Below are 24,044 nucleotides of genomic sequence, written 5' to 3'. Positions count from 1 at the left end.
AACTAACGGATGAAAGTGGAAATCGTTTTACAAAATAGGTGTTTTACTTGTCACTAATTGGCCAGGGAGGAGGAAGTAACCGGATGTAGCGATGCTTGCTGGATTAGCTAAATCTCAAAAGAAAAACATCTTAGATTTTGTGTAAAAAGAAAGTGTCTAGTTGATGTCACATATTCTAGTTTACAGTGCTCTTGTAAATATTGCTTCTTCGTGTTTATTTTGAGCTACTGTGAGTATTTCTTACCGAACTTTCCCGTACATAATATAAATCGCCTTCCTTAGCAAAGTGAATGGCCCGTTAGCCACAATAGGGCTAAAACAGCTAACAGCAAGGGACTTAATTGGTGTTTTAGACTTCGAAGTTTTAAAATGTTTGTGGTTTAACGCTACAACACGAGTCCATACTATTGGGTTTGTCAGACTGTGCGGGGAGGACCACATCGTCTGTGGACAGTTCCTCTAACCTTATGGTCCAGGTGAGGACCGAGAGACTGGAGCAGAGTGAACCCAGACCTACTGACAAGGTATCAGACTCTGCTCTGTAGCATCAGTTCAGCTCTGCTACAACTTACATTTTCTGTTAATGATTTGTTTATTCATCTGTTTATTTGATCAGAAGCTGATTTGTGGCTGGTTCCAGTTTCAGGCAGCAGAAAGACAGAATTTACTGGTTATAAGACCAGAACCATCACCTACTAGAACATGTGAAGGTTGAAGACAAAAACCACAGATGGAGTGAGGATGTCTGAGATGATAAAGGTTGAAGCAGATGAACCCGAAGGGTTCAGCTTGGAGCCCCTCCTGCCTGCAGCATCCACGTCGGAACTGGAGGAGGAAACACAAGATGGCAAAGATCTCAGTAAGTGACACACATTGTCTGAATTGGAGAAAATTAACAACCAGAAGTTATAAAAGAGTAAATAAACTGTGGAAACAATCAAATTGATAAATATATGTAAATATCACTGCTGTTATTGCAACAGAGGCAGAATTCATCTTGAATTGGCTAGATGTTCATTAGAGGGCCCCTCATATATCCAGCTGCTGAAATTTCTTCTAACCAGGCGAGCTCCGAAACAAAGATTTTGGCTTCATTTTTGCTGTGCACTTTAAAAACAGGTGGCTAGAATGTTGAACAGACCACAAGGATAAAAAAAAATACAGTGCCATAAAATTACCATAATACTCACAAGATGGATGTGAAATGCATCTCTTCACCTTTCAGAAACTGTTTGGAATTTTTCAGATTTCACAAATGTTTGCAGACCGTAATGAAAATTGGGTTTGTCTAAATGTGTCATGAGGGAAACATTCAGCTTGAACAGTTTAGTTTGATTTTTTTTTTTTTTTTTTTTTTGTAGATTAGAAACTAGAAAAAGTCTGCAGACACCTTGGCTATGTAAACAATAACATTTTATTATGAGCATTCAACAATGTCCGTGTGCATTTTCCTGTCCCCAGTTCATCAGATGTTGGTGATTAAAAAGGTTCCCGAGGACTGGAGCTCCAGTTTGGACGAGCAGGACCCAGAGCGCCCTCTTATAAAGAAGGAAGAGGAGGAGCTGTGCATCAGTCAGGATGAAGAGGAGCTTACTGTGAAAACTGAAGATGAAGAGAAACCTCAGTTGTCAGAGCTTCATCAGATCAAAACTGAAGACAATGGAGATACAGGGGTTCCAAGCAGCAGCTTAGTTAAACAGATGGAAACACAACCTAAAGAAGATGACTGTAGGACTCCAGAACCAAACCCAAACAGGGGCCCATTTCCAGTATCTTTTTCTCAACAAAGTAAGATTGCTCAGATTGGAGTCCAAACGGGACAGAAACATTTCAGTTGCAATATTTGTGGCAAAAGTTTGAAAAATTACACAACTTTCAAAATACACCTGATGACTCACACTGGAATGAGAGAACATAGCTGTGATTTTTGTGGTAAAGGATTTGAAGAAAAGCGTGCTCTTCAGACACATATGAGACTCCACACCGGAGAGAGACCATTTGCTTGTGAAGATTGTGGTAAAACGTTTCATGCAAAAGCTATTCTTAAAATGCACCTGAGAGTCCATTCGGGAGAAAAACCCTTTTCTTGTTATGTCTGTGGTACAAGATTTAAAACAAAAGGTACTCTAACAAGGCACATGAGGATCCACACCACAGAGAAACCGTTTGTATGTCATGTCTGCAGTAAAGGATTTTCCCTACAACATCATCTAAAGAGGCACATGAGTGTTCACACAGGAGAAAAACAATTTATTTGTGGTGTTTGCAGTGAGGGATTTTCACAACAAACTCAATTAAAGAGACACGTGCGTGTTCACGCGCAGGAGAGGTCATTTATTTGTAGTGTTTGTAGTAAACGATTTTTTAAACAAGAGACTCTGGAGAGACACATGCGTGCTCACACAGGAGAAGACCCATTTACATGTAATGTTTGCAGTAAGGGATTTTCAAAACAAGAGACTCAGAGTGGACACATGTGTGTTCACACGGGAGAGAAAATGTTTATTTGTAGTGAGTGCGATAAAGGATTTACACGACAACAGAGTCTGAAAAAACACATGGAGGTTCACACTGCACTATTTAGCTGTGGCGACTGTAGCAAACGTTTTGTGAAGGAAACGCAGTTGATGCGGCATGTCAAACTCCACACGGAGGAGAGGCCGTTTAGTTGTGAAGTCTGTAGGAGCAGATTTAATAAAAGGCTCCATCTTGAAAATCACATGAGAGTGCATTCGGGAGAGAAGCCGTTTGTTTGCAGTGTTTGCAGTAAAGCGTTTTCACGACATGGAAATTTGACGAGACACATGGCCATTCATGAAAGCTGCAACTCTTGATATTGTCAGTTGGTTTGTCAAACTTTTTTCAATTACTAGGATTTTGTTTTTGATTTTCTGTGGAGCTCCGTTAGTTTTTCATTCTGGATCCAGAATGAACTCCAGAATAATAATGCCTCCACATTTACAGTTTTAAGCTTAAGAATTACTTAACTTAAAAATTATAATACTTTCATTATTATTGCATAATAATGGAGACATTATTATTATTATTATGTAACAATTATTATAGAATTTTAAACTTAAAAGAATTGTTGGAAAACATGTATTTAAAAATATTTCTTTGTCTTTTTGGCGATGATTCAATATTTAAAAGTGCTGTTGGCCTCATAAATGGTGAGCCAATAATGACATCAACTGATGAGGCTGCATTATTATATTAATGTACTGAAATTCTTAAGAAGTATTTTCTTCATCAATCTCAAATCTATCAAATTATATCCAAATGCAAATATTATACTTCATAAAAGAAGTTGCATATCTTACACAAAGCAATGAGGTGAAAATACAGCAGTGACAAAAATGTTTAGCCCCATTCATTTTTGTATGTTTGTCACACGTTTTGGATCAGATAAATTTGAATAATGGACAAATTTATCTTATTTAGTCACAAAATGCTGTGTTTTAATGAAGGTGTTTATTTTTTTGTGAAAGGGGGAAAAAAAATCCAAACCTGAGTCACAATTTTGGAAAAATGAGTTCAATTTCTTTAGCCACACCGTCAATAGGACCTGCCTCACAAAGTGGGGCAGATCTCAAAAGATCCTCAAAAGCCAGGAAAAGGAACATCATGGCAGAAATAAAATATGGTTTTGACAATGTGATGGTCTGGAGCGGTTTTGCTGCTTCAGGACCTGGGGGACTGGCAGTGATAAATTGAGCCATGAATTCTGTTGTCCACCAAGACATCCTGAAGGAAAATGTCCGGCCATCTGTTTGTGACCTCAAACCAAAGAGCACTTGAATTCTGCAGTAGAACAAAAATCCGACGCACATCAGCAAGTCCCCCTCCGAAAAACAAAAAATTTAAATTGTGGTTTGGCCTAGTCAAAGTCCTGTCCTGAGTCTGACTGAAATGGTGTTTAATTACCATAAAAAGGAGGTTAAGGCTTGAAAACTCTTGGGTGTGGCTAGATAAAAAAAATTCTGCAGAGAGTGCAAAAGTTATATTGGAGCTAGAATACATTAATGACGTATTAGTTATTCTTGTAACATGTCTTTAAATTATTAAACATTAAATATAACATTCAAGAAAGTTTTGAGGGGAACAAGATGTAACCCAGTAAAAAGTATGTGTTGGTATTAAGAGTTTCTTGCAAAATCTGGATTTGTAAAATCCTGAAATGCCTTTTAAAGGAAAAGTTTTGACAAAGAAAAGGACAAATAAACTCCAACTTGGCACTTTTCATCCACAAGCTTTCCTCACCTTGAACCACCAAGACAACTGATTTTAAGGGCCTTACTTCACGTTGGTGTCATCTCTCTTTGGGAGGTGCACGTCACATTCCCCATCGTTCATTGGGTCTTGTTTAAACACTTTATACAGATATTGCTGTATAAAGTAGAGAGGTACTGTACAGTCAGATTGGTGTGCAGATCAGTGAATATTGTGTGATTGGCATCAGAGAAGCTAACTGAGCTTAAATTCTGATTTTATTGTGATTGTTGGCCGAATCTGCTCGGCCCCACTAGTGACCATTCCACATAGTCTTTATGGCTTACATAGCTCTTCTTTCTTTTACAAGATTCTATATAATATTTTTATTCTAATGTATTTGGGACACAACAGTTTGATGAAAGTATTGAATGTAAACAGAAAATGTCTCAAGTTTGTTTCTTTGATTAAAAGAATTATGAGAGATGTTGACTGAATTTTTGTCAGTTTGATAAACCGTTATAAAACCTTTGTAAATGGGAATAATCGGTTTTTTAAATAAACGTTAAAATGTCTTTGTAACCAAGGTGTGCCTGAACTTTTTTAGTCAATCTTTGATCATCTATGTCTTGGATCGGTGTTTGTGAAGGTTGAAACAGGACGTGGTTTTTCGAGTCAGAGCTCTACTTGTTATTCATTGGTTATCTAAGAGGAAGTTTCCCGGATGTAGCAATGTTAGCTTAAATGGTTTTGTTTTTGAGAGAAAAACGTCGGAAATTTTGTGTAAAAAAAACTGGCGTAATGGGTGTCTGAGTCTCTTCTTGACAGTCGTGCTGAGGATATCCCGCGTATATGTTAGCATCGATACCTTCTGGTTATATCTGTCCGAAGTTTGCGGTAAATAACGTCATTGTTTTCTACTAGCAAAATTGACTGTTAGCCACCGTGGAGCTAAAGCAGCTAACAACAGAGACTTAAATAAGTGTTTTAGAGTTCGAAGCATTCAAATGTTAATGGTTTGACGCCAGAAGACAAAGCTACACTGGGAGTTTGTGACATTGTGGGGAAGCCTTGTTGTCCAGCTGAGGACAGAGAGAACAGAACTACTGTCCAAGGTATCAGGCTCTCTGCTCTGCAGCATCGCTTCAGCTCTGTTAGTGTTTAATTTTGATAATACACTTTATTTGATCAGATGTGGGGGTTTTGTGTCTTACTATAGTTTCAGAGAGCATTAAAATAGTTAATGAATAGCGTATATGACTGAAACCTTGATATTCTAGAACATGTGAAGGTTGTAAACAAGAACTGTGAGAAGGAAAAGGGGAGTCCAGAGAGGAGCGAGGATGACTGAGATGATGAAGGTTGAAGCAGATGCACCTGGAGGGTCCAGCTTGGAGCCCTCCATGCCTGCAGCATCCACATCAAAACTGGGGCAGGAGACACAAGATAGCAAAGATCTCAGTAAGTGACACACATTTGTATATCTGGGTTGAAGTAAATAAACTCTTACGGGAAGTTGCAAAAAGACCGCCATTATATCTTTGGATTCTAAAAGTTCACTGGGTCCCTGACCTGTGTTCCTTTGAGATTACTTTTTAATCTATCCCTAGATTCTGCTGAGATTTCCTTCATCTGGAAATCTACCCAGCTGCAACCCCTATTTTTAAATGGAGATCATTAATAAGTAAAAAATGAACCACTAACCCTCCCCCCCCCTTTTTTTTTTAACCAAAAATATGACCTAATCAAGTTTCAGGGAAAAGAAATAAAGTAATTACAGAAACCATTAAAGTAGAAAAGATGGTAACCACACTTTGCAGCCTGTTTCTGGTTCTTTTCAAAGCATATTTATTCACAACGTTCTGACACAGGCTCGCTTGCATTGAACTTTCTTAACAAAACGTAGGTTGGTGTGGAAATTGTTTTGCAACAGATCTCCACCTCCACCAAATGCAACTTGGGGTGTACCTCAGGGATCATTCCTATTGCCTATTATGTATGTCATCTGCTGGAATTTAAAATTGATAAATATAATTGAAACAAAATATTTTTAAACATGCTTGCCATTATCATATTGAAGAGATTTGTTTTTTTTATTTTCTTAGATTTGAAAAATTAAAGAGAATGGCTTTCAAATTTTTAATGTTAATTTTGTAATCTTTAAATAATATGTGTCAATAACACTCCTGTGTGTTTTATTGTTCCAAGTTCATCAGATGTTGGTGATTAAAGTGGTTCCCCATGACTGGAGCCCTAGTTTGGATCAGCAGGACCCAGATCCCCACGTAAAGGAAGAGGAGGAGGAACTGTGGATCAGTCAGGAGGCAGAGCAGCTTACTGTGAAGAAAGAAAATGAAGAGAAACCTCAGTTATCAGAGGTACAGGTGATCAAAACTGATGACCACAGAAAGACAGAAGCACCAATCAGCAGTTTGGCTGACCACATGACACAAACTGATACACAGGACTGTGGAATATCAGAACCGAACAAAAACCCCGATCCAGCGTGTTCTTCTCAACAAAGTCAAATGAAAGTTCACAAAAATGGTAAAAGATCCAAATTGTGTTCCACAAGCTCGGCTAAAGTGGGAGTCGATGCAGGAGAGAGGCCGTTTGATTGCAATGTTTGCGGCAAAAGGTTCAAACGCAAGTCTCACGTTAAGTTGCACGTGATGACACACACTGCAAATAGAGAACATAACTGCGATATTTGTAGTAAAGGATTCAGAGAGAAGAGTTCTCTTCAGACACATATGAGACGTCACACTGGAGAGAGACCGTTCGCCTGTGACCATTGTGGCAAAAGATTTCATGCAAAGAAGTTTCTTACTACTCACATGAAGGTCCATTCAGGAGAAAAACCCTTTCCCTGTGATGTCTGTGGTACAAGATTTAGGGTAAAGGAAAGTCTTAAAAATCACATGTGGATCCACACCACAGAGAAACCATTCGTTTGTAACATTTGCAGTAAAGGGTTTTCACAAAAAGAGAGTCTAAAAAGCCATTTGCGTGTTCACACAGGAGAGAAACCATTCGTTTGTTCTCTTTGTAGTAAAGGGTTTTCACGACAGCAAAGTCTAAAGAGTCACATGCATGTTCACACAAGAGAGAAACCTTTTGTTTGTAGTGTTTGCGGTAAGGGATTTTCACAAAAGGAAAGCCTAAAAACTCACATGCGTGTACACACGGGCGAAAAACCATTTATTTGTAGCATCTGCAGTCAAGGATTTTCACTAAAAGAGAGCCTAAAGACTCACATGCGTGTTCACACAGGTGAGAAACCGTTTACTTGCGATGTCTGCAGTAAAGGATTTTCACTAAAAGAGAGTCTAAAGAGTCACATGCGTGTTCACACGGGGGAAAAACCTTTCACCTGTGGTGTTTGTAGTAAGGGATTTTCACATTCTGGCGGTCTGAAAACACACATGGCTGTTCACACCGCACAATTTAGCTGTAGTGAGTGTGGCAAATGTTTTGTAAAGGAGATACAGATGGAGCGACACATGAGGCTGCACTCTGAGGAGAGACCATTTGGTTGTGATGTCTGTAAAAACAGATTTAAACACAAGTGTCACCTTGAAAGTCACATGAAACTCCATTCAGGGGAGAAACCAGCTGTGTTTAGTGTTTCCTGTGCAGCACTTTCTCAAGATGTTCTCCAGAAACATATAAATGTTACTGAGGTCTGAAAATAATGATTATGACGATAGTCAACAACGGTGGTCAGTATCATGAAATATATATATTTTTTAACTTTTAAGATCAAGATCTTATTTTGATTTGCTCACATTAAAGGATTAAAGAATACAAAAACTACTTAGCACTTTAAACCCTATTCTAATTAGATTGTGGCAACCTCAATAGATATTTAAGCAGAATGAAAATTTTATATTCTGCTTATTGTCTCCAAATTAATCTCAGAATCCAGTTTAACTTCAGCATCAGAGTTATTATTAGTATAACTTGTAGTAGTTTTAACATTCTCCATGACATTCTCACCAGCACAATTATAATGCCTTCTGTATTGAATGATGTTGGGGGTAAATCGCAGCCTGAAACATGGACACACATTTTGCTCAGCAACCAAACTTTTGATGTTTTTTTTTTTCTTATGTACATAAAGGCTACTGTTTGTAGTATAAATTAGCTTCCTGCTATTCCAAGTTCAGGGCACTTTAGACCTGGACAGCTCCTTATTGTGAAGGTTTGCTGTATTGATGGCATAAACCTACATGTTGTTGCTTTAACGGACTGGTGGTCAGTCATATTTCTATCAGTTGCTTTTTATGGGCTCCTTTTCTGTTCTCAGTTGTGATAAACATTTTACTTCATTCTCACTGCTGTCTACTGTTGTCACTCATGTTTTCACTTCGTTGTTCTGCCTCTCCAGAGCTTTTTTCATTCTGCCAGCATTACATTTTAAATGTCACATTCTTTCACTATACAGTGTTGTAAATAGAGGTAATACAGGATAAAAATGTGTAATTTCTACATTTTTTGTTTTTATTTTTTATTTTTTTATTCGTTGAAAATATCTAAAAAAAAATCACATACTAAGGTTATCAGACAAAGTAGATATTTTTAGTAGAAGTTAAAGTATTTTTTAAGTCTTATTTCAGCTTATGCATGTTGCATAGTGGCTATTTTACTGAAAAATACAGACTATCTTGTGCGTTACATTCTGGTTTATCTTTAGAATAGGCCTGACTGTAACCATATATTTTCCAGATGTCATATATATAGAAACGGTAAACAAATAACTGAATCTAGAAAAAATTACCTCCAGAGTTAAAAATCTGCATATTTTAAAATGGTGACAGTAATCTAATTGTAACACAACACAACCACATGTAATGTCTGTAAGAAAATGAAGTTTTGATGTGAGGAGTTGAACTGTTACTGGAAATCAAATGGGTAATTATAGCTGCCTCATTTCTGTCTTTTGTACGGTGATTGTGACGCACCCACCGTGTATTTTCTTGCTTATTTTAGAGGTGGGGATTTGCAGAGTTGATCATTTACATTCCATTTACTAACAAAAGCAAACGTATTAGGAAATCATGAGTTGGCAACAGATTAATCCAGGATTGAGGCTGCAGCTTTAAAAAAAACAGTCCATTTAAAGGCTCTTATTGTGAAAATTTAAAGGAGGTTTTGGTACCGAGTACTTGGAACCTGATCACGCAATCATCAGCGAGCTTGGTAGAGTTTGCACATCATTTCAAAGAGTACATCAGCATGTTCATGCTGACTCTGAAGGGATGCACCGTCAGAGCGCTTTAGGTAAAAACCTTAATTTTACTGTGTAAAAAGTTTTAAACCTAGAAAGTAATAGCATAAATATTTAACTGTAAATATTTGTCTTTCAGTTTCTGTTGGAGGTTTATCAAACCAGAGCATTACTGGTCATTCATAGTTCAGTGATGAGGAAATTAAGCTGCCAAATGAAACTTTTTGGAGCATTTGAAGCTACTTTCAAAAAGTAGTGGGTCTGTTACATGAAGCATTTCTACACAGTTATCACTAAGAGCATATGGAGGCCAAAAGTAAAAGCTAAGTTGTACAATTTTACGTAAAAATGAACTGCTTCATTATGATTGCGAACACTAAGAGTTTAATTGACAACAGCAAATTAATTACGAAGTGGTAAATGTGTTTTATATCAGGCAGTCATTGTGCTGCTTTGCAGATGTATTTATTGTGAAAGCAAATTGTCATTTGATTGTATAATAAACAATTTTGATGAATGAACATTATTTGCTAGAACATCTGCAATAGTTTTATATTTAGTTTTTGTGATTGTTAATGTTTGCACACTTATATGGCAACATCTATTTTTGTGTTTGAGACTCTACTACACAATTACAATTTGTGTTGCAGAAAATATTTGCTGTACCAATTAATAGATGAGACATATAAATATTTTCATCACATTTCATCACATATTAGAAACTAGTGTAGTGTCTAATATCATATTTTGTGTCCTCTAATCTTGAAGCCTCACCCACAGTGGCGCAGAAGGAGAGGTATGGATGCTTAAGTGCTTGCAGGCAGCTGGCTGCAATTGGCCAAATATGGAAATAAGGTGCCTGCAGAATAAAATTGCTGAGCACGGCTGTATGTTTAGCATAACAAAGCCATAAATGTGAAGCCTGCACTCCTATAAAGACAAACTGTGTGTTTTGCTTTTTGGAAAACTCTTTGTCTTTGATTTCCTCTAGAAGTCTTGTCTGTAAAATTGGCTGGCTTGTAATAAAATCCTCATTTTTTTCCCGATAAGTGTGACTAATAGAAGTTTGATTTTCGGGATTAAAGGACAACTGTCCCTGCAAGATCTTGAGAAAGCCACCCATGCGTTTATCTTTAGTCGAATTGATTACTGCAGCAGCGTCCTCACAGGTCTGCCTGAAAAATCAATCAGACAGCAGCAGCTGATCCAGAATGCGGCTGCTCCTTTTCTCACTAAAGCCAGGAAAATAGAGCACATCACCCCAGCTCTAAAGTCCTACACTTGCTGTAGAATATGCCTCAAAATTCTTATTTTACAAATTACTGAATGGCTTAGCACCAAAATACATTAAAATATTTTTGCAAACCTCAGGACTTTTGGTTCTAGTTTACTTTGCATCCCCAGAATCAGAACCTAACATGGAGAAGCAGCATTTATATTATTTTCCACTAATCTGGAACAAACTTCCAGAAACATGAAAAAATGCTAAGACACAAAATTCCCTTAAATCAAGATTAAAATCTGCTTTGCCTAGATTTGCCTAGATTGGAACATGTACTCTGAACTTTGAATTGTCCTGTTGCTGTTATACACATAAACTTATCTTGCCTTCATTGAAACATCTCTCAGAGACATATGAAACAAATCCAACTTATTTAGCATAAAAGCGCTAGCAGCTACAGACAGAAATATTTCAACTATTTCTGGTTTTCATGCAAAACTCTGATGCAGTTCTATTTTCACACATGCGCAGAAGAGCCTCGCACTCAGCTGGACTGTCACTAGTGACCGGGAGTGTCACAACGTTAGCTTGTCTGCTAAATTCAGGCTTTACAAACCCCTTGCCGTTGGTGTTTAATAAGTGTTGTACTCTCCTCTTGACTGTCTTCGTGAGGACAGGTTTCTTCGACAGGTTTGTTTTGTGCGGTTCGTATAATTTTACTCCCGAAACTTGCAGCATAGAATGTAAATTGCATTTATCGGCAGTGAACGGACCGTTAGCCACCGTGGAGCTGAAGCAGCTAGCGACACAGACTTAGTTTGTGGTTCTGACGTTTAAATCTCTGAAAGTTCGTGGTGTAGTGTTACAGGACGAGTCCACACTCCACGTTTTTGAGACCGCACCGTCTGTGGACACCTCCCCTAACCTTGTTGTCCACTTGAGCACAGAGAGATTTGAGACAGTTACAGTGTACCCAAAACCTCTGACCAAGGTATCAGACTCACTGCTCTGCAGCATCACTTGTGCTCTGTTGCCGTTTACATTTTATTTTAATGCACTATTTATCAAATGCTGATTTGTTTCTGATTCCAGTTTCGTGCAGCAGAAAGAAGGAAGATCCAAGTCATCTGACTGAAACCTTAACCTACTAGGACATGTGAAGGTTGAAAAGAAGGATTGTGAAAAGGAGAATCCCAAGTGGAGTGACTGAGGATGGCTGAGATGATGAAGGTTGAAGCAGACGATACTGGAGGGATCAGCTCAGAGCGCCCCGCACCTGCAGGGTCGACATCAGAGCTGGAGGAGGAAACACAAGAAAGCAAAGATATCAGTAAGTGACACACATTTGTTCGAATATTTAAAAATCTTGTGATTTGTGAAGGTTAAGTAAAGGCCAATAATAGGTCCTTTTTTGCACCCAGACCACAAAAGTTGCAAAAAAAAAAAGCACTAATGTAGCTCTTTATTGAATTTCCACAAATCAAATAAAGGTTTCACAAATCACAATATTGACTTGAATGATTCTGCTGTTATTATAGAACAATTTAGTCCAAATTTGAAGAGTCTAAGTCTTGTAGTTCCTGAGCTGGACCAGTTCTAATGTGGTCCAGATGGAGAAATGCAGTTTGCACCACTGGGAAATAGATTTACTGTCCCTTTGATCTGTAAAACAAAACATGGCAGCTGCTGAAAATCTCATTGTTTAATTGTTGTTCAGATTTTTAGAGGGTGTAACTGTGAAACTAACTTTGTGATCAACTGGATAGTTTTAGTTTTCCCAACCGAACCAAAAATCATTGCTCACCAGTGACCCGAAGGAATTGCTTAACAGGAAAGGAGAGTATTCAGAGAGAGAGAGGCAGGGAATTGAGTGGTGTTGAAATGTGTGACAAAGCCAAAGAACCGAAGATACTTTAATAGATTCAGTTCAGAGTCAGACCCAGTCTGTGGGAGAACTGGGTGTGGGTTCTTACATTCAATGAGAGGGAACACTAAATATCATGATAAAATCACGTCATCTTTTGGATTTTATTTTGAGAACCTGGATTCATTTAATCAAAAAATGAATACTGTCAATAATACAATTTCACAAGCTGTGACTGTGAGAATTGGTTATAATTTAAAAACTATTGGGCTTGTAAAGCAAGCCTCATTGAGCAGCTGGCCAGCTCTACACTTGTGCTCTTAGAGGACTACTTTATGCTATAGAGCCAATAATCACATGGGTCAGCTGGATTGCTATCATTTGGTGGAATTGCCTTCTTTATCTTTAACTGTGGTAGAGATAAAGATAATATTTTCAATATTTTCTATCACTGGAAGTTCGATATGTTTACTTGCTCCCAAACCACCTTGGTCCAAAGGTTGATTATATGTCATGTGATGATATCTTCAGAACTGCTGCCTTATCACTTGGACAGCTGGGCACTTCTGGTTCAGTTCACCTTTGTTCCAAGTTACTTGATTTGTGCCTGATTGCTCTCACTGTGGTTTGATGAAACCACATGGACTCAGAAATGGTGACTAGCTAAAAGACAAAATTATTCCATTTCAAACTTAGTCTATATAGACCAAAGAGCTTTTATTCATAAGAAAACTTATGAGCATGTTTTTTTTTACCTGTTTGTTAAAGCTATTACTTCACCCTGACAGTATAACATGAGACAGATAATCTGTGAAAGAAAACTGAACTCTTCTGCCTTCTCCTTTTGGTCCTATTGCTGCAAAAATACACCACTCCCGGTCAGAAACAACCAATCAGAGCCAGGAGGAGGGTCTTGGCGCTGTCAATTATACTTGTGTACATGCTGCACACACCTTCCCCCTTGCTCTTTGTTCCCCACACCGAAGCCCACAATGAATGCTTAGGCTTAGCATGGCCACCGATGACGGTGGAAAAATGGTTTTCTTGCAACGGTAATTTATTTCTTCATATTGAACAGCACATTTTGCACTTTTTTATTTTCAGTATTTTGTTATATGATATTTTGTACTAGTAATATGATTACTATTATTATGATTTTTGATGAGCCTGATTGTTTTGCACCCCCCTTCTTCCCACCAAGTGCCTTTTCTGGAAATTGGTGCACTATTTGTGATCTGTATGGGCAAAGCGCCAGGAGTGTACTAGTCAAGATTGACAAAGAAAAGCTTTTGGTCATATAGCATCACAATAGGCAGCTTGATTTAGTGGACACTTGAGATACAAAGAAACATGTCTGCAATTATAAATATTAAAGAGTTCTAATTGTTTCTAAAAATTTCAGGAAAAGAAATGCACGCTTTTAAATATGTAAAATAAGATTTTAAGTATGTAGTATGTTTGTAAGCATACAATAATGTCTGTGTGTGTTTCACTGTTCCCAGTCTATCAGATGGTGGTGATTAAAGAAGAGGTTCCCTATGACTGGGGCTCCGGTTTGGACCAGCAGGATCCAAACTCTAACGAGGAGGCGGCAGTTTGCCTCTGTCAGGATGGAGAGGTGCTTACTGTGAAAATTGAAGATGAAGAGAAGCCTGACCTATCAGAACTTTGTCAATTTAAAACCAAAGACAACAGAGACACACATTCTCAGAACAGCAGTTTATCTAAACAGATGGAAACAAACCCTGATAGAGGGGACCGTGGAGGACCAGAACCAGACAGAAATGTAGATCCGTTGTGTTTCTCTACACAAGACCAAGTAAAAGTTTGCAAACGAGGTAAAAGCTCTGAACTGTCTCCGAAACTCATGAGTCAGAGTGGAGTTCATGCCAGAAAGAAAACATTTGATTGCAATTTTTGTGGTAAAATATTTAAACATAGGACTTCTGTTAAATTACACATGACGATTCACAGTGGAAAGTTAGAACACAGCTGCTATCTTTGTGGGAAGGGATTTAGAGAGAAGAGTTCTCTTAAAACTCACATGATGCTCCACACCGGGGAGAAACCATTTACATGTGATGTTTGCTGTAAAAAATTTCCTACAAAGGCAAATCTGAAAACTCACATGAATGTCCATTCAGGAGAAAAACCTTTTTCATGTGACATTTGTGGTGCAATATTTAAGGTAAAGGAAAGTCTTATAAACCACATGTGGATCCACACCACAGGAAAACCGTTTGTTTGTAGTGTTTGTAGTAAGGGATTTTCACGCCAAGGAATCCTAAACAGACACATGCGCACTCACACAGTAGACAAACAGTTTATTTGTGGTGTTTGCAGTAAAGGATTTTCCCGGCAAGGGAATTTAAAGAGTCACATGAATGTTCACACAAGTGAGAAATCGTTTATTTGCAGTGTGTGCAGTAAAGGATTTTCTGAACATAGGTGCTTAAAAACTCACATGCGCGTTCACACAGGAGAGAAACCATTTATATGTGGTGTTTGTAATAAGGGATTTTCCCAACAAGGGAATCTAAAAATTCACATGCGTGTTCACACAAGTGAGAAACCATTTACGTGCAGCGTTTGCAGTCAAGAATTTTCTTTAAAAGTGAGTCTAAGAGCTCACATGTGTGTTCACACAAAAGAGAAACCATTCGTTTGTAGTATTTGTAGCAAAATATTTTCATGGAAACAGAGCCTAAAAAATCACATGCGTGTTCATACAGGTGAGAAACCGTTTATTTGTAGTGTTTGTAGTAAAGGATTTTCACAGAAAGAGACCCTAAAAAGTCACATGCGTGTTCACACAGGTGAGAAACCGTTTTTTTGTGACGTTTGTAGTAAAGGATTTTCTCTAAAAGCGATCCTAAAAACTCACATGCGCGTTCACACAGGCGAGAAACCATTTATTTGTACTGTTTGCAGCAAAGAATTTTCACAGAAGGAGACCCTAAAAAGTCACATGCGTGTTCACACAGGTGAGAAACCGTTTGTTTGTGACGTTTGCAGTAAAGGATTTTCTCTAAGAGGGAATTTAAAAAGTCACATGCGTGTTCACACGGGCGAGAAACCGTTTACTTGTGAAGTTTGTTGTAAAGGATTTTTACAATCCAGAACTCTGAAAACACACATGGCTGTTCACAGTGCACAGTTTAGCTGCAGTGAGTGTGGCAAAAATTTTGTAAAGGAGATACAGCTGGAGCGACATATGCGACTCCACTCTCAGGAGAGGCCATTTGGTTGTGATGTCTGTAAAAACAGATTTAATTACAAGCGCTGTCTTGAAAGACACATGAAACTCCATTTAGAAGAGAAACCATCCATGTGTGGTGTTTCCTGTGAAGCATTTTCACAACATGAAGTTCTGCAGAAACACGTCAATATTCACGAGGGCTGAAACTAACAATTATGCCAACAGTTGACTAATCTTTTGAAGATTTTCTGGCTGCTCAATGATAATTTCAATCTGCAGCTTTCTGTTTTGTAATCCACAATGGCAAACATTTTGCACCACATTCTCCCTTCTCTGTACAGCTGTGAATTTCATTGCAATGGCCATGGACTTTCACAGAAATTCAGACTTGTGATTGGTGAACTTCAAAATGTTTTTTCTTAGATCTCTTGCTGCTGTTGAACATCTGAAACACTGGAGACGATTCAGTTCTCAACTTTTTTCTTTGATTACAAGCTAAGGTTTCCAGCGTAATCTGTAATTTTTCAATCCTTCACTTTATTTCGGAAGATGCAAGGAAGTAAATTTTAATGCTTTGTGACATATGAAAGTATTATATTAGGTCAACCATAAAAACTACAACAAAAAAGAAAACTAAATAAGCAGGTTCTCGGGTACTTAGGACGGGAACTGATCGTTGAATGATTCAAAAAGAAGGGAATGGATAGTCTTGATTTGTTGACTTATCTGTGAAAATTCATTTTTTTTACATTTTTAAATTAAAAAAAAGGTTTGATTTTCCTTATATAAAATATGACAATTTATTACCAGCCTCCGATTTAACAAAATCAATTTGGAAGGAGTACATTCTCTTTATCAGGGAGTTGTACTTTGTAGAAGAAAACATATAAATTCACTTCTTAGAATCAAAATATTGATAATATTGGGAACTGAATGTATATATTGGTCCTAGGCACTAATGGAATATATATCTCATTAGCAGTCTTGCAAACACATTTTAATGATCAAGAAACAAACTTAAATCTACCTTAAAGCAATTTTCCTTTGTGGGCGAATCCTAACTCGAGACTAGGGTTATCTTTAGAAAGTAGATTCATTTTAAAAAGCTTAATTTTGTAAATAGCAAAGATTTACATTTAAATGAACTTGCCACATCATTTTATCGGTCAACATGTGTACACATGTTTCATGTGAGGATACAAATGACTACAAAGAAACAGAACCTCAGAAAATGTTAACCAGTTATCAACTAGCTTTGAGTACCTCTGATCTATCAGACTTTGCTTTGTTTGCCCTGTTAATGCCTGTTCTGTTTTTAATTCATGGTGTTGAATACACTTTGAGGGAAAAGTTGAGACATGGCAATAGGACAGAATTTTATATTTTAATGAAATGTGTCCTCCAGAGTTCTGTTTTTACCACACCTTGCCATAGAGTCTCTTTAAACCCAAATAAAACTGTACTTGGATAAATTATGGCTCATTACTGTTAAAGTTTAGCTCCATAAAGGAGATTTGCATAATTTATTTTAGAATTTGACCTTCTGGTCCAGATGGTTAATTTTTCTGAATTTACAGACTTCAGTTAATTGGTTTATCTCACACATGTCCCTTGCTGCCTCAGATTTGTATTGCCTAACATTAAAGCTCAAAGTGTCGATGGCATATTCCTCGGACAAGAGCCTTATGTTGAGTGACCAAAAGACAAGTTATCGTGGAGTTTGTGGTCCACATAAATGGAGAAGCATGTTGATATTGGTTTACTCCTGTTAAGGGCTTGTTTGAAATAAAATAATTTATTCAGATAAGTCTATTTTGAAGTCTTCACTTTGGTTACCCTGGTCCTGTCCTCAAACACCTCTGCAACAACCTCTGCATTCCTTCTCACTAGGGGTCTGAACAACTTAATTTTTTTTGTTTGTTTTTTTAAGTTGAGGCTAGCATGTGTTTTTTTGCAGAGCTACGAAATTAATAGAGAGAATATAGGGTTTAAGATGAATATATTAGCTTCTCGATCCACACTCCATTCCAGAAGGTTGCGGTAATGATCCGAAACATTCCTTGTCATCCGCCATTAAACAAGAAGAAGAATGTGCCACGGCTATGTTTGATTCAGATAAATAGTTTTGAGTGGTAAAGTTTGTATATTTTTACTTTTACGAGTCAGATAGTGAATAGACATACTATGGTGACAACCAAACATTGCTATTTTGGGGTCTGTCGGAGTGACTCTCGATATGGTCACCGTGACAACATGAAGGGAGTTTTCTTCATTCCTTTTCCTAAACACCGAAAGAATGCGGAGAAGTGCCAGCGTTGGATAAAAGCTTGTAACCGAGAACCGAGAAACCAAAAACAGCTCTGTCTCAACTGTTTGCTGAAAGAACATGGAAGATGGCAGGAATATTTTAGCAGAGATCATCCATCCTCTTTATCAGTTTGAACCTCTGAGCTCATGAAGGTGTTACTGTGTTGTTCTGGTAACTAAGAACATCTATTAGAAGTCATTTATTGACAGTGCAATAATTATTCTCAACCAAACTAAATAATATTTATCTATAGCGTGCTAAGTGTTTTGCTCTATTCACAAATTGTTGATAATCAATCAATCATTCAATCAATCATATCTTTATTCCAGACACAAAAAAGCTCCATATTAAAAAGGTAAAAACAAGCAAAATAAAGGAAAACTAAAAATAAACATGACATATTATTCACCGAGTCACAAATAAATAATGACACCAAAGATTCCATAATCTTGAAGAGAATCTCACAGTACTAAAAGCAGGATTTACTAAAATTGCAATTATATTATTGCATGACACAGATAATCTACACATGCATAATATTCCTGAGCACAGCTGCACAAGTGGGAATAGCATTATGTACAAACATATGGCTAGCACTACTCCATCTAGGCTCTTTGAGTAGTAGCTTCATGCCATCATTTTATGCCACATAAAGTTTCTGCAGGCTACTTTTTTTGTATTGTCACCACAGTTGGGCTGTGTAATAATGTGGTTCATGAATATGATTTATCGTTTTAGAGTCAAAGGAAAATTTCCTCATTGATAGATTAAATAGTTTCATGTTATTTTTTTCTCTATATAAGAGTCTACCAACAAAAAGTCTCTTAATAATATACATGGCACTGTAAAAAAAAAAAAAAAAAAAGAATTTTTGCTTAACAACCCTGGTTGTAACAACCTGGGTTGTTATTCTTCTGTACCTAATTCATTTGTTTGTTATTGACTTTTGCTCAATTAAATTTCTTACATATATTGCAAATGGTATTTTTTATTATAGTTGATTATGTTGTCTTTCATGTCTCCTTATGTCTTTTGTTCCTCCTATAATTGATGGAGATATATAGATATTATTTATAATGTATGAAATTATTATTTGTCATTTAATTAGCTCTACATCCTAAAGAAAATGAAAAAATATGTTGTTTTATAATGCCAGTAATTAATTAATAGTAAATAATAAAGACGATGTGGTATTCTGATTTAGTAATGTAATTAGATAGTTGTGTATCCACCCCCCCCGCCACTAGAGGCAGTAACAAGCCCGAAAAGATTCGACTAGGAGCAGATTTAGAAGTACACCGAAAGCTACAGAATTTGCTAAAAACTGAGCTGCGCTGAAGAAAATAAAAGAGAGAAGTTCAAATACATTCTGAGAGTGAAACTCCTTCCTAAACGTGAACATATATCACAGCTTTAAAAAGAAAATAAAAACAGAAGTATAGGAAATAGCGCCCCCTTCACTTCCGGATTGCAATGGTCCCATTTCCAAATAAGGTAAGAGACTGACAGCGGTCCGTCCCCGCCCCTCTCTGTTGAGAGGGTCTTCGCTGCAGCCTGCGGAAAGGGGCGGTGACGGACCACTGTCAGTCTCATACCTTATATGGAAATTGGACTATTACATTCCGGAAATGAAGGGGGCGCTATTTTCACAGTCACTAGTATAAATACCTTAAAGAAGCGGTGTAAGAAGTTTGAGAGGTTTCGCCACTGACATTTGCCACGCGATCCACAATGCAAAAACCAGGAAGTCAGCAAAAGGTACTTTCTACCGTATTAAATCTTTTTTTACAGAGTAAATCAATACGCTTTTCTAGATTAGTTAGAAAATATAATTGACAGCTGTAAACGAGTGAAATTCGTAGTTCGGGAAGGCTAATTTTAGCATGTAGCATAGCTAATTATTTCGTGCAGGCCACCGTTAGATAAAAATCTAAAAGTAGAAAATGTATAATTGAAAAATGTATTTTATGCTCAAAATTTGTTTTTTTATTTAAATTTCACAGATGCACGTATCAATTTGTAACACTGGGATCGGAGCTAAAATTGTTCCGTACTGCATGAACAACAAGTACTACTGTCCCCTTTGCTCATACAGTGCGGATGAGTCTTACAAGGTTAAGAACCACATTGCAAGAACTGCTGTGGTTCAACATAACGGTATGGAAAAATACACTAATGAATGTTTTTTTTTACACACTTATCAGTTCTCTCGTGTTTTTATTTTATTTTATTTTTTAAGGTTAATATTTTTTAAAATATGTTTTTGTACACCAATGTTCAATTTCTGGAAAGTCTAATATTTTTTATAAACTAACAGCTTTCTTTATAAGCTATCAGCTGCCATCATAGTACCCAGAGATGAGTACATCTCTGGGTATTTTCAATGTATTTCAATGTATTTTTAGTAACTGTGCAGCAAACTACACATTTAAAAGTAACAAAGTATTTTGTGAAATGGCTATTATTAAGTACTGTTTTACTGATTATAACGTGCAATGTAATATTACCCATTTATTTAAGCAGACATTAATAAAAATGAAGTTATGTGCACTGTTAGGTATTTTAAAACCAAAAAGGAAACATTTTAATACAAGACAACAAATTAAGGTTAGAGGAAACCTAACATAAACAACTTTTATCTGTGTATCGTGTTTAAATTTTTTGTGTATTAAAATGTGTTCTTCATTCAGTGAAGTTACTCACATTATGTTGCATGTAAGAGTATAACATTTTGAAAAATGGTCCTAATTATTTATTTTTTTGTCAAAATTACAGAGTAATTGAGTTAATCTGATTAGTTAATCTCTGCCCATGGCAGATTGAGCAATATCACTTCTAAAATTTAAATTCATTTTTTGCAGAATATATATTTGTTATCTGGAAGCCATTAATTGTTAAATCCTACAAAACAGTAACAATGTTAAGGAATGTACAGTGATTAATTCAAACATGGCTTTTTTTCTACCAATCAATTGTGTATTTAATAGCTACTACTTTTATTGTAGTAGCTATGAGGCTACTAAGAAAAACAGGGATTCATTCTCCCTGTTCTGAGGGATAATGAATCACATCTTGTTTAAACATATCTGCAATGTATATAAATGCTTTTTTAAAATTTTACTCATTTCTTTTTGTTACTGCAGAATTCCATATCTTCAGATGTGGCCTACCATGTAGAGACACCACTCACTTCCATTGTCCTTACTGTTTTTCCACCATTGACAGAAGGGACAGGTTTGTTAATCATTTGGTTAATCACAGAATGACTTTTCACATGGTGTCCAGCTGTGCAGCAGCCCAGCCACCTGTCCACCTACCAGCTACAGACATCCAGGCTACACAGGCGCCTGTCCGTCCAGCAGCTACAGACATCCAGGCTACACAGGCGCCTGTCCGTCCAGCAGCTACAGACATCCAGGCTACACAGGCGCCTGTCCGCTCAGAAGATATGATTACATGTGAAATGTGCAATCTGCGCCTGAGAAAAAAGAATCTTCGTATTCATTTGAAAAGAAAACACCATGAAAAAGTGGAGCTGATTTCACAAAATCATCATTTAAGGAGTCAGTGTGTGGATGCAAAAAAAGGTGTTTTTGCTGTTCAGAAATCCTTTTGTGGTCCATCAAAACCTATAGATGTAATCAAAAACACCTGGTCACAATTTCACAGATCAGAGTGTGAGCTTGACAGGTGTAATGTGAATGCACAATTTGCCAAGCGAAGTGGGATTTTGCCTTTTGAGTGTGAACACATTCAATCATTACGCTTTTGTCCACGCGCCACAGACTCAGAAGGACCTCTGTCTGAAACTACCCTCAACATCCTGGTTGACAACTTATGTTTCAGTGTTAAAAGAAAATACCCTAAATGCAAGGAAGATATTAGTTTTTTTTTCTTTTTTTTTTATGATGAAGCACATTTGCCTTTTTTCTTGTTCAGTCATTTGTTTTTGAAATATGTTAATAAAATATTATGTACATTTTTGAATGTTACTTTTGTTGTAACTCATTTGATTGAAATTATTTAGTTTTTATAGAAATGGTGTCATTTCCACACAGTTACATTGTGGCTGTATTTTGTTGTAGAGTAGAGCCAATAAAATGGTTGTAAATATATTGTAACAGTGTTGTTTAGTATTTGGATAACCTTGATTTAACAATTTAAAATACATGCTAAGTTCATAATTTTCAATATTTTATATGTGTAAATACAATGTTTCCTATACTTTTTCAACAATGACTGGAATCAATACAAATTTCATTTACAAACCTGACATACGGCACAAACAGAAACACAAATGTTTCTGCTTGTTTTAACAGTCAGAATGAACTGTTTTATAATAAAGCAAGCACATACAGAAACATTGTTTAGTTACAAAGTTATAATCCAAACATAAGATTAAAGGTAAGCTGAGCAAAAGTAGAGATCAGGTGGAAGTGATGGAAGCTCAGGTGAGGAGCAGTTGCACATCAAGCCGGAGTTTCTGAAGGGTGGAGGAGATAAGACCGGCGCCGTGATCAGGTGAGATGAAGACAGTTATAGTTACAATTTACACAGGTTTAATTTATGTATCCAGTGAATTTATTAAAAAAAGGTTTTCATATAGAAAAAAATAACTCCTGAACAGCAGATCATTCTCTCTGGCGGTGACCAGCGCAGCGTCTACGGCCGGGTCCGAAGATTATTTCTTATCAAATAAAATTTCTAAAACCTACTTTCTGTGTGAGTCTTTCCAGGTTGAAGCTGAATTTAAAGTTTTAAATGAATCACTGGGTTCTGCAACAATTGCATATTTAAGGTCTTTGGAGCGCAGTTTATAAATTGATTGCAATTAGAATAGATTTGTAATTTCTAAATGGAATAGTGGGACACCAACCAGTTTACTGGTTAAGACATTATGGTAAACAATAACAGTTGAGCTTGTTAGAAGTTCAAAAGTCATTTAATTTGTTAGTGAATTATATTCAAGATATGAATAATAAGAAAAATATTTGGCAAATAAACAGAATTGTGAATGAACGGACCAGGTTGGCCAAAATTGTTGACCAAACCTCTTTTCCATCTAGTCCTTATGAAATAATGAAAAGGACATTGTATATTAGATTTTAACTTATTTATTTTAAGAATACCATTCACAACATCTAAAACTATTATTTGAATTTCAACACCAGCAAGTATTTGTTTATGGATGGACTGGCGATGTGTCCAGGGTCCATCAGCAGCTCTCACCACCCCGCTATATGTGTATAATAATTAATGGAATGGATAGATGTGTTCTTAATGTAATGTACATTTGTCTCTAAAATATTAATTTAATTTGTTTTATGACTTTTGTTTGGGATAGTTAGGGTGTAAAGATAGATAAATACATCTCCATGATTCCTTCTTTTAGATTGTTTGTTAATATAATTTTAACATCCGAAAAGAAAGATTTAATAAACGTAATATATAACGTATCTCATTTCCTTAACGTTTAATTTGTAATTAATTTTAAATGTTAAAAGTGTTATTGGGTGTTTTGAAAAGTTTTGAAAGTGTAAGTTTTGAAAGGGGTAGTCAAATAAAATGCGTTATTATTATAATTATGAAAACACGGCGCACCCTTCATTTCCTTATTATTGTTTATTGTAGATTGTTTGTTACTAATGTAATTTTAACATCCGAAAAAAAGATTTAATAAAGATAAAAAAGCGGACATACCACGTGACTGACATACCACGTGACTGACATACCACGTGACTGACATACCACGTCACTAACATAACGTAACACGTGGTATGTCATTTCCTAATTAGTAATTAATTTTAAATGTTAAAAGTGTTTTTGGGTGTTTTGAAAGGCGTTGTGAAATAAAATGCGTTATTATTATTATAATTATTAAAACACGGCTGGTACAGGAAATGGTGTCACTGGCGCCCCCTTCATTTCCGGAATGTAATAGTCCAATTTCCATATAAGGTATGAGACTGACAGTGGTCCGTCACCGCCCCTTTCCGCAGGCTGCAGCGAAGT

At 36.6% G+C, this 24,044-nt stretch overlaps 2 protein-coding genes across 6 annotated transcripts; both read left to right on the top strand.

The window, feature by feature from the left end:
- Positions 1-65: 65 nt before the first annotated feature.
- Positions 66-4,695, top strand: LOC106915341 (uncharacterized). 2 transcript variants are annotated; one of them, XM_014982883.2, is made up of 3 exons: positions 66-524; positions 641-859; positions 1,462-4,695. In XM_014982883.2, the coding sequence occupies exons 2-3, from the start codon at positions 742-744 to the stop codon at positions 2,832-2,834; spliced, it is 1,491 nt and encodes a 496-aa protein (XP_014838369.2). In that variant the 5' UTR covers positions 66-524; positions 641-741; the 3' UTR covers positions 2,835-4,695. The 2 variants fall into 2 exon arrangements, with proteins under 2 accessions (XP_014838369.2, XP_087857034.1); XM_088000908.1 differs by having other exon boundaries at positions 617-859.
- A 231-nt stretch (positions 4,696-4,926) lies between these two features.
- LOC106915319 (uncharacterized) lies at positions 4,927-18,900 on the top strand. 4 transcript variants are annotated; one of them, XM_088000891.1, is made up of 3 exons: positions 4,927-5,106; positions 5,490-5,670; positions 6,418-8,546. In XM_088000891.1, exons 2-3 carry the CDS (start codon positions 5,553-5,555, stop codon positions 7,896-7,898), a joined length of 1,599 nt encoding a protein of 532 aa, XP_087857017.1. In that variant the 5' UTR covers positions 4,927-5,106; positions 5,490-5,552; the 3' UTR covers positions 7,899-8,546. The 4 variants fall into 4 exon arrangements, with proteins under 4 accessions (XP_087857017.1, XP_087857016.1, XP_087857015.1 ...); XM_088000890.1 differs by having other exon boundaries at positions 4,927-5,324; XM_088000889.1 differs by lacking the exons at positions 4,927-5,106; positions 5,490-5,670; positions 6,418-8,546 and adding exons at positions 10,696-11,652; positions 11,764-11,991; positions 14,028-18,900.
- Positions 18,901-24,044: the final 5,144 nt, after the last annotated feature.

Source organism: Poecilia mexicana, unplaced genomic scaffold (assembly GCF_051168715.1).
Source record: "Poecilia mexicana isolate PSO_F unplaced genomic scaffold, ASM5116871v1 scaffold_19, whole genome shotgun sequence".
Classification (NCBI taxonomy): Eukaryota; Metazoa; Chordata; class Actinopteri; order Cyprinodontiformes; family Poeciliidae; genus Poecilia; species Poecilia mexicana.
Note: the sequence above shows the minus strand (reverse complement) of the source record. Positions and strands in the feature narration are given on the sequence as shown.

Coding starts and splice junctions, on each gene's coding strand:
- LOC106915341 (XM_014982883.2), top strand. CDS start 742: ATGTCTGAGATGATAAAGGTTGAAGCAGATGAACCCGAAGGGTTCAGC. Junction 860..1,461: donor ACAAGATGGCAAAGATCTCA/GTAAGTGACACA, acceptor TCCTGTCCCCAG/TTCATCAGATGTTGGTGATT.
- LOC106915319 (XM_088000889.1), top strand. CDS start 11,874: ATGGCTGAGATGATGAAGGTTGAAGCAGACGATACTGGAGGGATCAGC. Junction 11,992..14,027: donor ACAAGAAAGCAAAGATATCA/GTAAGTGACACA, acceptor CACTGTTCCCAG/TCTATCAGATGGTGGTGATT.